Below are 13,805 nucleotides of genomic sequence, written 5' to 3'. Positions count from 1 at the left end.
ATAAATAGTCCTTGGAAAGCAAGGGTTATCTGTATTTTCAGTGAATGATGGGTTAACACAACTGTTATTATTATCTATGCTAGGAGTGATTATAATAGAATGAGCAGCAGATCATTAAATGTAATTTCAAATTTCAAAAAGGGCTAGATTCCTAGAACTTCTGAATTCTATATCAAATAAGCCATCTTATGTACCTTTGTGTCTCAGATTGTGACCCAGCCCTTTATGAAATGACTCTTCAGCTTCGAGAGAAAAGGCTAGATATTGAAGAGGCCTTAAGTGATGAGAAGAAAACACTTGAAAATCTCAGAAAAGAATATGAAGCAATGGGCAAAAAAGTACCATGTCTTCTCAACTTCTCCAACCTTCCTTTCTGATTATAAAGTAGCTCTTACTTTGTTGCCATGGTAGCCCTTACCCATACAGATTTTAGGTTTTAGATATTACTTCTTGGTTCATAGGAGAAAAAAGTTTTAAGGACAGAGTCAGTAATTGGGTGGACTTTCTTTCTTCCTCCTTTTCTTTTCCTTCCTTCCTTCCTTCCTTCCTTCCTTCCTTCCTTCCTTCCTTCCTTCCTTCCTTCCTTCCTTCTTTCCTTCCTTCCTCCTTCCCTCCCTCTGTTCCTTCCTTCCTTCTTTCCTTTCTTCCATCCTTCCGTCTTTCCTTCCTTTCTTCCTTTCTTTCTTTCCTTCCTCTCTTCCTTTCCTTCTTCCTTCCTTTTTTCCTTTCCTTCCTTCCTTCCTTCCTTCCCTTTCTTTCTTTCTTTCTTTCTTTCTTTCTTTCTTTCTTTCTTTCTTTCTTTCTTTCTTTCTTTCTTTCTTTCCTCTCCAGAAGACTAGTGTGATGGTTAAGTAACTTTGTTCTTTCCCTCCTCATTTCCCTCTGAGTAGTTCTGAAACAATCCCATTTCAACTTTATTCATATTCAGGTTTCTTTTTTAGAAGAAATTATATCTCCTTTTCCAAAGGGGAAATTATTTGAAAACTGCATGTCTTACAAAAGATGAAGAATGAGCATTTTAATTCATCATTTGAATTCCAAGTTTTGTCCTTCCCTGATAGAATTGTATTTTCTGTTGGTCATTTCCCTCCAAGTTACAAATTAATTGAGTGTTATTGACCCCAAACTAAACAATGCAGTAGATATCCCACAGAGATTTTTTTTTTTCACCTTGATGTTGGGGAGGGACAGGGAGAGAGAGAATATACTTTTATTAAGAATCAACAACCCCGGAGGGTAGGTGGTATTATTATCCCCATTTTACATTAGAGGAAACTGAGGCAGGCATAAGTTAAGTGACTTTTCCAGAGTAACACCGCTGATAAGTGTCTTATGACCATATTTGAACTCAGGTCTTCCTGACTCCAGGCCCAGCAAGAAAGTCCAGAGGATATCTTTAGAACTTCTCTGATCCCTGATTGATGCTTCTAAAAACGGCAGGATGTTCATAGATCCCTGGGGCATATGGATGAGAATAAAGAAGTATACATCAGAACTTAACTAAGAAAAAATTTATGGAATCCTTTCAGAGTATCAAATGTAACCTTCCAAACAGAACAACACTCAGTAAAGCTGACATGTTCTTATTAGTCCTCTGTGATGGCCTGTTTATGAAATCCAGGATGAATTCTCTCAGAGGCAGCTACTTGATAGAATTGTCCTTGGAATCAGGAAGACCTGAGTTGAAATTCTGCCTTAGATGCTTAATAGCTATTTAACAAGTCACTTTATCTCTCTTGCTCTGTTTCCTCATCTATAAATAAAGATAATATCAACCAAGTCACAGAGTTGTTGGGAGAATCAGATAATCCATATAAAATAAAGATTTAAACAATGCATAAATATTAGGGGGTTGTTAGATTTCACTCATGATTGATTTCGGGTATGGTGACTTCCCACAGGTAAAAGTAGTGGCAGCCAATCTGGTAACAGCAGAAGATGCCCTTGAAGCTTATCAGCGGGAGAAGCAGCAGAGACTGAATGAACTGCTTGTGGTGATACCTCTAAAGTTACACCAGGTAATGGGCTACCCAGTTACATGGAAGGAAGGAAGGAAGAAAGAAAGGAAGGAAGGAAGGAAGAAAAAGTAGGAAGGAAGAAAATCCACCAAATTACTGACTCTGATTGTCCTTAAAACTTTTTTCTCCTATGAAAAGTTTGGGCTTGCATCTACACTCTGAGCATAGTAACCTCAAGCTATTTCAGAAAGAGAGTCAGAGGCCACTAAAGGGAACATATCCTTACATTTCTGAGAATCCCAAATTTGTTCGGCTCAAATTCAGTTTGATTCTACACATGTTTATCATGTGCCTACTTTGGGGAGAGCAGCATGTCATAGTGGGAAAGAGGGTCAGCATGTGAATCTGAAAGAACTTGGGTCAGATCCTTTGTCTGGCACATGCAGGTGGTATGACTGTGGTTAGTCACCTAAAGTCACAGTAGTCCAAGAAGTTTCCTTAAAATAGAAGTTTCAGAAAAGTTTCCAATCTGTATTGGAGAAAGTTTCCACATTTGGAATCTTTACCCTTATAACAGTCTTGACTCTCTAAGAAATATACGTGATACTATACTGAACAAAGAGATCCAAAGATGAAAAATAATGCATTCCATTCCCTACAAGAAGTTCTAACAACATGAGGAAGACAGGGCATGAGACCAAGTGAGCATGTGTAACATAAAAGGTGGTGGGGTAAAGTGGGAAGTGGGGATGGTCAGACGAGTATCCTTGAGAACTCAAAGCTTTGTGATGATTATTAAAATGATCTGGTACTGGATAAGAAACAGATTGGTGGGCTAGTTGTATAGATTAGGTAACACAATAAACAGTAGTGACTAGCAAATATCTAGTGTTTGATAAGCCCTAAGGGCCAAGATTTTGGGACAAGTACTCACTATTTAACAAAATTTTGGGGGAAAACTGGAAAGCTCTTTAGCAAGAAACTAAGCATAGACCAACATTTCATACCTTTATAAAATCAAAAAGGGTGATATTGTGAGCAAATTAGGGGAACATGGAAGATCTTATCTGTTAGACCTAGGGATAAAGGAAAAAATTTATGACAAAACAAGAAGCAGAGAGCATTATGTAAAATAAAATGGATAACTTTGCATTAAATTAAAAGGGTTTTGCATAAACAAATCCAATGTCATCCAATACAATATTAGACAAAGCAGGAAACTGGGGAAGGGGAAGGAATTTACAGTAAGATTTTTTTCTAATAAAGGCCTTATTTCCAACTATATAAAGAACTAAGTCAAATATATAAGAATATTAGGCATTTCCCAATTGATACATGGTCAAAGTATATGAACAGAGAGTTTTTAGAAGAAATCAAAGATATCTATAATCATGTGAAAAATTCTCTAAACCGCTATTGATTAGAGAAATGCAAATTAAAACAACTTTGAGGTACCATTTCGTGTCTATCAGTTTAGCTAATAAGACAGAAAAGAAAAATGTTGGAGGTGAAAATTAAAACACTAATGTGCTGAAGGGTGGAGTTCTGATCAGATCAATACGTTCTAGAAAGCAGTATAGAACTGTGCCCAAAAGGCTATAAAACTATGCATACACCTAAACCCATCAATAGCACTATCAGATCTATATCCCAAATAGATCAAAGAAAAAAAAAGACCTGTATGCACAAAAACATTTTTGTGATGACAAAAAATTGAAAATTAAAGGAATGCCCATCAATTAAGGAATGGCTGAACAAGTTGTGGTATATGATTTTGATGGGATACTTTTGTATTATAAAAAATGATTCTAAGGATGCTTTGGAAAAAACCCCTGAAAAACTTATATGAACAGATGCAAAGTGAAGTGACCAGAAACAGAAGAATATTGTGCACAGTAACAGCTATATTGTATGATGTTCATCTGTGAATGATTTCCATTCTTAGCAATATAATAATTCAAGATAGTTCTGAAAGACACATGATGAAAAATGCTATCCATCTCCAGAGAAAGAACTTATGAAGTCTGAATACAAAATGGAACATACTTTTAAAAAACTTTATTTTTCTTGGTTATTTATTTATTCATTCACTTATCCATCCATTTGTTTGTTTATTTAGGTTTGTGTTTTCTTTTGCAAAGTGGCTAATATGAAAATATTTCTCATGATTGCACATGTAATCTTCCACAAGGAGGGGAGAGAGGAAGGCAAGAGGGAGGGAATTTGGAACTCAGAATTTTAAAAAAAAGTTTAAAATTGTTTTTATTTTATTGGGAAAACAAATAAACAAACAACTCATTGCTTTGGAAATAAGCTCATCCTGCTTTTGGTTAGTTCTGCCACTGGAGGGCATCAAGGGAAGGCAAGATGGTTGTCAGGTATTCATGTTTTAGGTATCTTAGATAAATTTCAAGAATCTTCCCAGTGCTAAGATTCTATGGTGGAATGGTAGAAATGGCACTGGATTTAGAATTAGGAGTTCAAATACTGTCTCTAATACTTAATTGAAGTACAACCTTTTATCTCTGTGTAGGCTAAGCCACTTTATTTGGGAAATGGAAATTTAAATAATGCTTACATTATCAGTCTCAAAAGTTGTTGTAATCAAATTAGTAAAGCAATAGTAAACACTTGGTAAACCAAAAAGTGTTATATAATTATTAGTTATTATTCGAATAGAGGGTGTAATAAATTTGATTTGAGACAGAATGGTCTGAATGAAAAAGACAAAGGCTATAATTAGTTTATCCTTTTTTTAAATCTTAAAATCACATCATAAGTCAATATTTCTAATGTCCTGTTATTAAGAAGAGGATTGTTTATTAAATCTATTTTATTGAACATAATAAACACTCTCTTTTGCTATCTGTCAGCCACTTATAAAGCAGTCACTAGGAAAAGTTATGCCCAGGTTACTTGTGATACCCTGTTAAAGGTGAGCCATTTCAATTCTGAGGATGTTATGACTTTCATTTTACATATTATCTTCGGTAAAACCATAAAACAAATCCTCTCTTCTTTCCCCTTCCAAGAATCCCTTTCCTCTTCTCCTTTCCCTCCCTCCCTTCCTTCTTCCCTCCCTTCCTTCTTCCCTCCTTCCCTCTCTCCCTCCCTCCTTTCCTTCCTTCCTTCCTTCCTTCCTTCCTTCCTTCCTTTCTTCCTTCCTTCCTTCCTTCCTTTCCTTCCTTCCTCCCTTCTTTCTTTCTTTCCTTCCTCTCTCCCTTCCTCCCTCCCTCTTTTACCTTCCTGCCTTCCTGCCTTCCTGCCTTCCTGCCTTTCTTCCTTCCTGCCTTCCTTCCTTCCTCCATCCCTTCCTCCTTTCCTCTTTTACTTTCCTCCTTCTCTTGCCTCCCTCCCTCTCTTTCTATTCAATCTTTCTCTTCTCCCAATTCCCACCATCTCTGTCTTCAATAGAATTGGCTTTAAACTGCATTAAACTAAAAGCTAGACTTTAAGATCATGACAAACAAAATTTATCATAACTTAGTAACAGTTTATTCTGTCAAAATAGAATTTTATTTTTGAAGAAACGGACTTAAATAATGTATATTTGAGTAGTTCTGGTTACCTTTGATCCTGCTTTATTGGCTTGAAGATGAAATAAACTTTCTTAAGATTTTTACACCCAAGGAAATAATCAGAAATCTGGAAAGTCAAGGGAAGGTACAGGATCTTCCTTAATTACATTGTTTATATTCAATGCTAAGTGACTTTCTCCATAATCCCATCAATCCAAGTTTTCCCTCCAAGATGCAGGGGTCAAATCACCCATGCCTACCCATTATGAATATCCTCACATAAATTCATCACTGGAGGTTTTAACCATGACAATCCATCACTTAACTGTGTAGAACCAAATTTAAATCTAGTTAGACAGACACCTGTATAGCATTTCCTTACTATATTAAGGAAACATTTATCTTTAGTTTTTAACCAGAATTGGGACAAAAGTTTAGCGACTATAACAATCATATTAGGTACACTGCTCATATGGGAGATGAAATTTTGCTGTCCCTCCCTGACGCCCTTATAGAGTTGAGCGGTAAAGGGGAAACCAAGATATAGCTATTGTTGCTCTCAGCCTCTGGCCATGCTCTTTCATATTTCCTTAGTTATTCTCACCTGCAGATGAGTATCTGCAGGGAGTTTTCCTGGTCCTTTCTAATGCTGTAGTTCTTTCCACTGAGATTTTTCCCAATTTATCCTGTAAGCATTTTTTTTTATTACATATTGTTGTTTGCATATTATCTATCTTATTGGCCTATGAGGCAACACAGTGATCTGGAGTCAGGAAGACTTGGATTCAAATTTAGTTTCAGACACTGTGCAACTCTGAACAAGTCACTTGAACTCCTGTCTTAGTTTTCTCACCTGTAAAATGGGGACGATAAGAGGGGATCAAATGAGATAATGAGTGCCTGGCACATCCTAAGTACTTAATGAATGCTTATTCCCTTTTCTTTTTCCTCTTGCAGAAGTGACAGATGAGTATCTTTAGGGAAGTCATTCCTGATGCTCCCTAATGCTGATGCCTTTCCCCTGACATTATCTCCAATTATCTTATATATATTTTGTTTGTGCACATAGTTATTCCCCCATTAGACTGTGAGATCTTTGAGACCAGGGACCTGATTGTTTTTGTTTTGTTTTTATTTTTCAATTTTTTTGCATCCCCATAGCTTAGCATAGTCTTTGATATACAGTAGAGGCTTAAAAATTTTGTTGAATCAATTCTGATGGACTTGGCTCTTTTCAACAAAGAGGTGATTTAGAGCAATAGACTTGTGATGAAGAGAACCATCTACATCCAGAGAGAGGATTATGGAAACTGAATGTAGATCACAAATAGTGTTTTCACTTTTTGTTGTTGTTTGCTTTTTTCTTTTTTTCATTTTTTCCTTTCTCATTTTTGATCTGATTTTTCTTGTGCCACATGATAAATGTGGAAATATATAGAGAAGAATTGCTCTTCTTTATAACCTATATAAGATTACTTGCTGCCTAAGGGGTTGGGGAGGGAGGGAGAAAACTTTAGAACATAAGGTTTTGTTTGGGTGAATGTTGAGAACTATCTTCGCATGTATTTTGAAAATAAAAAGCTATTATTTTTTAAAATGCTTGTTGATTTACCCATGGCATGTTAGAAGCAGTAGATATTGAAGAAAAGGAGTGTTTTGTGTTCTTTCAAATCATAGATTTTCGTAATACCTTTGCCTGTCGTTTCCGGCAGATAGAGTGTGTGGAATTTGGAGAAATACCCCAAGACCTCTCCAACGCTTTGGTATTTTCTAATACTGCCCTGCAACGTCTGCAAGAAAGAATTGTACAGCTCCAAGAAGAGAACATAGAGCAGCAAGAACTCAACAGAGATTGCCGGGAACGGCGTAAAAAGCTTATTTTTGAAAAGAGAGAGATGGCCAAAAAGATCAAAAGTGAGTCACTTAGAGGATCCTGGCTTGAATCAAGAAACAATCAGGAACTTTGGGGATAAAAATGAAGAACTGGAAGCGACTTTCACTGACTCCTTAACATTCCCAATAAATACAAGTGCTTTAGATGGCAATGATGATGAAAATGACTTGTTCTTCAGTTGTATTTGACCCTTCATTTACGTTTTTCTTGGCAAAACAAAAACAAAAAAACTGGAGTGATTTGTTATTCCCTTCTCCAGCTCATTTTACAAATGAGGAAACTGAGACAAGGTAAAAATAACTTGTTCAGAGTCACACAGCTAATAGCCTTCTGAAACTGGATTTGAATTTAGCAAGAGGAGGCTTCCTGTACCATCTAGCAGCCCTTCTAACTCGGCTACCCCTCGATTTCCCTTACTTCTCCGACTACTCATTTTTTGTTTATTTCCTTCAGTGATTCCTTACATCACTAGCTTATATCCAAGGGTCCAGTTTTTACCAGCCTGGTTAAGTCATGAAGGAGAAGGAATCATGAATAATTCCTATTCATGAGGAATAGACTTAGCCTGGTGTTGTGTCAATATTCAGAGCAAAACCTGGGGCAGGGACTGCTCAAAAGCACATTTCATGTGTCCAGGAAAAGCTCCATAATTTTATATTTGTGCTCCAGCATCTGGGTCACTCTAAAGTCCCTTCAGCTTCTTGTATGCTCAAGTTTCTGAGAAATTTTGGTTCCTGGCCTTTTCCTTTATATCCATTTTAATCCCCATTTGGACTCAGGTCTTCTTTATTAGATAGGCAACTCTTTTCTTCTCAAACTCAGTAAGGATCCTAATCCCTCGCACCAGTGAGCCTTATTATCCAGTGGATAATAATCAAATTATGTGGGATTAATAGTATCAGAACCTCTCTTTGTAATGATTATATTGCTCCAGTAGAGGCCTCCAGAGACCTTTGAGTAACCGTAGACCTCAAGCTCTGAAATCCATTTGCTACTTTTGCTGTTTTCCCCACAAAGGCCTTCTGTTGTCAAATCTTGTTATTTCTACCTCCACTACTTCTCTTCTTCTCTACTCACACAACCACCACCCCAGGACTGGTGCTGACCAGTTCTTATTTATTTTTATTTACTATTTAGCCTCAGGCAGTGGTTGGCAAATAGGTAGCACAATGGATAGCAGTGGTTCTCAAACCTTTGTTCTCAGTATCTTCATGTTGTTAAAAAACTATCGAGCATCTGTTCAAAGAGTTTTTATTCACATGGGTTATATTTATAGCTATTTACTATATTAGAAATAAAAAATAATTTTGAATTTGTAGACCCTCTGAAAGGGTTTCAGAGACCCCAACAATTCTTTGGACTACACTTTGAGGACCACTGGGATAGAATAACAGGTCCAGAGTCAGGAAGACTTCCTTATCTGTAAAATGTGCTGGAGAAGGAAATTTAAAAATGGAGTCATGAAGAGTCAGATAGGACTGTACAAGAACACACTGCATATCATGTACTTTCTGCAAATGTATTTTGTATGAATGTTTGTATGTATGTATGACAGGGGTTTTCTTGGCACTCTATTATAGAAGGTACGGTCTGATTTGCAAACATTGGAAGGGATAGAAAGAAATGAAGTATTTTAAATAGAAAATCATCAGACCATGGAAGAATGTGATAGAGATCTAGGGGGAAGGAGAGCTTTTTAATGATAGAACAGAGCTCAACAGAGGAAGAAAGCAGAGGAAGGTAAGGGGGTCTCACAGGGCTGAAGGGAGATGAAAGTGTGCAATGAAATAGCATTTTGGCAGATGACAACTGAATCACAGGACTGAGAAGAACAGAAGGGAGGAATTTGCCAGTCATAGGACAAGGAAAACCACCAAATATGGAAAAGTTGATAGATTGTACTGTTCCCAAAGTTCTAATACAACATCCTGTTCCAAAATTTTGATTCATTTATTTCCCCTTAAATATTTCATATTTATTTTGTGTATAGAGGCAGCATGGGTAGAGAGTTAGCCTTGAAGTCAGATACTGCTGCTGTTGTTTAGTCATTCAAGCACATCTGCTTTTTGTGACCTTGCAGAGCACTCTGATGCCATCCATGAAGGTTTCTTGTCAAAGATATTTGAGTAATGTGCCATTTTTCCTCCCAGTGGATTAAGGCAAAATAGGGTAATGTGACTTTCCCAGCTAGTGAGTATTTAAATTTGAACTCAGATCTTTGTGATTCCAGGCCCACTACTCAACGAGTAAAGAATCAACCAAGATTTTGAAAGGATGTAAAGAACCACATTTCCCTTGATTCTCTGGGCATTATGGATGGGCCAGATGGAGTTCACAGGACCAAATCCTATGAGATGTGTGCCTGAATGTAGAATTAAAGCTTTGCAAACTATACACAAAATCCTAGGGCAGCTAAATGTCATGGTGGTGGATAGAGGACCAGGCCTGAACTCAGAAAGACTTATCACCTTGAGTTTAAATATGGCTTCAGATGCTTACTAGCTGTGTAACCCTGGGAAAGTCACTTTACCCTGGTTTGCCTCAACTTCCTCAACTAAAAATGAATTGGAAAAGAAAATGGTAAAACAATCCAGTTTATTTTTTTTCAAGAAAACCCTCAAATGAGGTCATGATGTCCAGCTCAACTGAAAAACAACTGGACAACAACACAAAATCCTAATGAAATAGGGCAAAGAAGAAAGTGAGTCAGTTAGTGTATGAGAGAAAGAGGAGGCAAGCTTCAACCAAGATTTTGAAAGGAAGTAAATGACAAATGCTAAAGAAAGTCATAGAAGAAATTTAAATCAAGTCCAGTGGCTTATGAAAAGGCATGGAAATAGGAATTATAATAATACTAGTTGGGATTGATATAGTATTTTAAGATTTGTGGAATGTTTTTTTTTTTTTACATTTTATCTCCATTTGAACCTTAGCAACAATCCTTTGAGGATTGTTATTCTGTTTCACAAATGAGGAAATTGTAGGTAAGACAGGACATGTAATCTTCCCAGAGACATATAGTTAATAAAAGTTTAATGTCATTTTCAGATTCAGTGTTCTATCTACTGTGTCATCTGGCTGTTTATTTGTTGCCAAATTCATTATGATGGCTAAAGGCTAAACTGGTTACACAAAATATTTTTGCCATTTCTTTGATGTGAGTAATATGATGTGAAACGGGAAAGATGAGAATAACTGGTTACTTGGCTATTTTCTTTTAGAAATGAAGGAGATGGTTACTCAGCTGATGATTGACAAGTTTGGGAAAGAGATAGACCTGGAAGCCCTTCAAACGCTCTCCGTTAATAAAAAACTTGAAGAACTAAGGATCAAGAAAATGAAGAAAGAATTGTCAAATGCAAAGGAGATAAGGAACTGGGAGGTAATGTTCAAGAATGCCGCTCCACACTAGCTAGCTACCTATCAGCTTTGGTTAAATAACTTCTGATCACTTTTCCTTAATATTTGCATTTATCACAAGAAGGAAATTATGGGAACACCTGGGTCCTGGTGTTAATACTATAAAGGAAGCATGTGGTGGATAGAATACTGAGCCTGAAATCAGAAAGACATGCATTAAAATCTAACCTCCTGTGTGACTCTGGACAAATTACTTGATTTTTTTTGCCTCAGTTTCCTCATTTGTAAAAAAGGGATAATGATTGCACCGACTCTCCCAGTTATAAAGATCAAATGAGATAATATTTGTAAAATATTTAGCACAGTGCATAATACATGGTAGCTGTGATGTGAATGCTAGCTATTATTATTATTATCTGTGGAGATAGCAAGGCAGTACCATAGGCATATACCAATTTTTCTGCCAGAACTGCCATCCACAGGAATGGCACTTTCCCTGATAGTATTTGAGATAGTCCTCATGTGCTTTTGAATAATATTAATAGTTTTGGAGGACGATGAGGCAGGTATGGCCACATCTCAGCAGAACAGCATGGCTGTGGGGCTCAGTTACTCAGCTGGTCCCTGACATATCTGGGTATCTGCCACTTTGTGCTCCAGGTGTGTTTCTTGGGAGGAGTCCTACAGGCTATTAAGCTACCTGAGACCAGAGGCATAGAAAATACCAAAAAGATTGGCATTCATGAGTCTGTGTTCCTGTTGAGTCAAGAACATCTGCATTCTTAGTAGTAATCACTGTCTGCTCTTTCTTTTAGGGGTGTCAATGGTTTAGGGCTCAATAATGCACACTGATGGCATCCAATGATGGGGACCCACTGAAGCTCAGTGACCCTGACATTTATTCTTGCACCATCTTCAAGATTCTTCATTTTTATTTCTCTCTTATTTATAATAAAGAGAAAAGGCAATAAGTCAAGGGTGAATTTAATTGGCATCTAGATCCATCCCTAAAATTTCCCACTTCCTTCAATAATTCATCATTTCTCTGAAAAATAGAAATAGTACAGTATGAAAAATATGATAGTGAAACTGCCAAGCTCTAAGAATCATAGAATCTTAAGGCATAGACATTATAAAGGTCATCTAGTTTATCTTTATATACAATACATTAATCTTCCTTATGGAATCTAACACACTAGTCACTTTGGTTCAAAACTTTCTAGTGATAGGAAGGTTTTCTATTTTTTTAATTTTTTTAAGATAGCCTGTTTCATTGTTACATAGCTTTGATTTTTCCCTAATAGCAGTATTTATCTTTCTGTAACCAACTATTTCTGCCCTCTTCCACTTAAAATGTGGCTTAGGATTCCAATCACAGGAACAGAGGGACACAGGAGGAAAAGCTAGAAAGGATCTTCTAGGATACATGGGTCTCCTTCCTTAAGCAGACACAAGTTGGGATGGCCAAAGTCTCACACAGGCAGGAGCTAGTTGATGCAGGATTTGAATCGATGTCCTCTTGACCTAAGATTTGGGAAGTAGCACAGTGCAGTGGAAAGTGCATTGGATTTGGATCAGAGGCATAGAGGCTGGTTTTAAACTAGAATCTTCCTAATTTCAAGTCCAAGGTCTCAGCTCTAAGATGACCTGACCACTGATTCATCCCTACTGAGTTCTGAGCTTATGTCTCAGACACATCCCAGCTGTGTGACCCTGGGCAAGAAGTTTAATCATTCAGATCTTGCAGTCTGGATTTGGTACAAGGGAGGTTATGTGAGGAGGAGGTGTTTTTAAAGTGGAAAATTCCTATAGAGATAAGATGGGCAGGCCAATGGCAATATCAACATGAGAGGCAACAAGAACAATTGCTGAGTGTCAGATTTGCTCTTCCTGTAAGTTTGTTGTAAAATTCTGAGCAGGTGTATTAGATAAAGAAGAAAGTATCAATGGTCAAGTTTGTTAGTCCAATCACAATGTATGTATATATAATCTATTTGAAAAAAGGCCTATATGAACCACTACATAGAATTCCCAATCCCTCTATTTTTGTCTGCCTGCATTTTTTATTTCCTTCACAGGCTAATTGTACACTATTTCAGAGTCTGACTCTTTTTATACAGCAAAATAACAGTTTGGACATGTATACATATATTGTATTTAACTTATACTTTAACATATTTAACGTGTATTGGTCAACTTGCCATCTGGGGGAAGGAGTTCGGGGAAGGAGGGAAAAAAGTTGGAACAAAAGGATTTGCAACTGTCAATGCTGAAAAATTACCTATGCATATATCTTGTAAATAAAAAGCTATTTAAAAAAAAACAGGTCTAGTGGTCAGGATGTTTTAGTTCATTACTGCTAAGAAGGAGGGCACATGCTGCTCATTAAGTCATCTCTTCTCATCTCATCTCATCCCTTGTTTCCTTGACCATTTGTCATTTGACACAATTTCCATGCCTCTCATTGTCCTGGTTACCTTCCTTTGGGCACATTCTTGTTTGTCAATGTCTTATAAATTGTGATACCCAGTATATTCCAGAAGTGGTATTTGTGGCTGTTGAGTGAAACAGAAAAGGAATTGTTTGCAAGTGATTGAAAAGGGCTCCCTGCTTCCAGGATGTCCCCAACCAATTTGTAGTAATCTCCTAAGTGCTAAAAACAAATGAAATGAACTCAAGAAACAAGAATAAATGAATGATGGGGACCCACTGGAAGCTCCCACATATCCAGATGGGAAGCTCAGAACTCAGTACGGATGAATCAGTGGTCTGGTTGTTCAGATAGAAATAGATATGGAGGACACGAAAGCTTCTATTTCTGTTTTTCAATAGATTTATGCCTTCATTGTGTTTAGGAATGATCAAAACATGAATGAATGAGCCCTTGGGGCTTCCCTCCTTAGTGACTGAGGGTCATCTTTTGGAGCCTATTAAACCCTTTAGAACTTTTGAGAAATGGAGACCCTTGCTTACTTAAGTGTCAGTAAGACATTTCAGACCTAAAGGACTGTTAGACAATTTACAAGACATTTTACAAATATTATGCCATTTTATCCTTACAACAACCATGACAAA

At 37.0% G+C, this 13,805-nt stretch overlaps 1 protein-coding gene across 2 annotated transcripts in view; it reads left to right on the top strand.

The window, feature by feature from the left end:
• CFAP44 (cilia and flagella associated protein 44) overlaps window positions 1-13,805 on the top strand; it is a 122,825-nt gene that overhangs the window by 102,003 nt on the left and 7,017 nt on the right. Inside the window, exons 29-32 of one of the 2 annotated variants that reach the window (XM_031959667.1) lie at window positions 208-338; window positions 1,902-2,018; window positions 7,189-7,390; window positions 10,592-10,752. In XM_031959667.1, the coding sequence (XP_031815527.1) occupies window positions 208-338; window positions 1,902-2,018; window positions 7,189-7,390; window positions 10,592-10,752 (611 nt within the window). Of the gene's footprint in view, window positions 1-207; window positions 339-1,901; window positions 2,019-7,188; window positions 7,391-10,591; window positions 10,753-13,805 lie in introns of those variants that run through there. The other variant, XM_031959668.1, reaches the window with a different exon arrangement.

The sequence above is a fragment of the Sarcophilus harrisii genome, chromosome 3 (assembly GCF_902635505.1).
Source record: "Sarcophilus harrisii chromosome 3, mSarHar1.11, whole genome shotgun sequence".
Taxonomy (NCBI): domain Eukaryota; kingdom Metazoa; phylum Chordata; class Mammalia; order Dasyuromorphia; family Dasyuridae; genus Sarcophilus; species Sarcophilus harrisii.
Note: the sequence above shows the minus strand (reverse complement) of the source record. Positions and strands in the feature narration are given on the sequence as shown.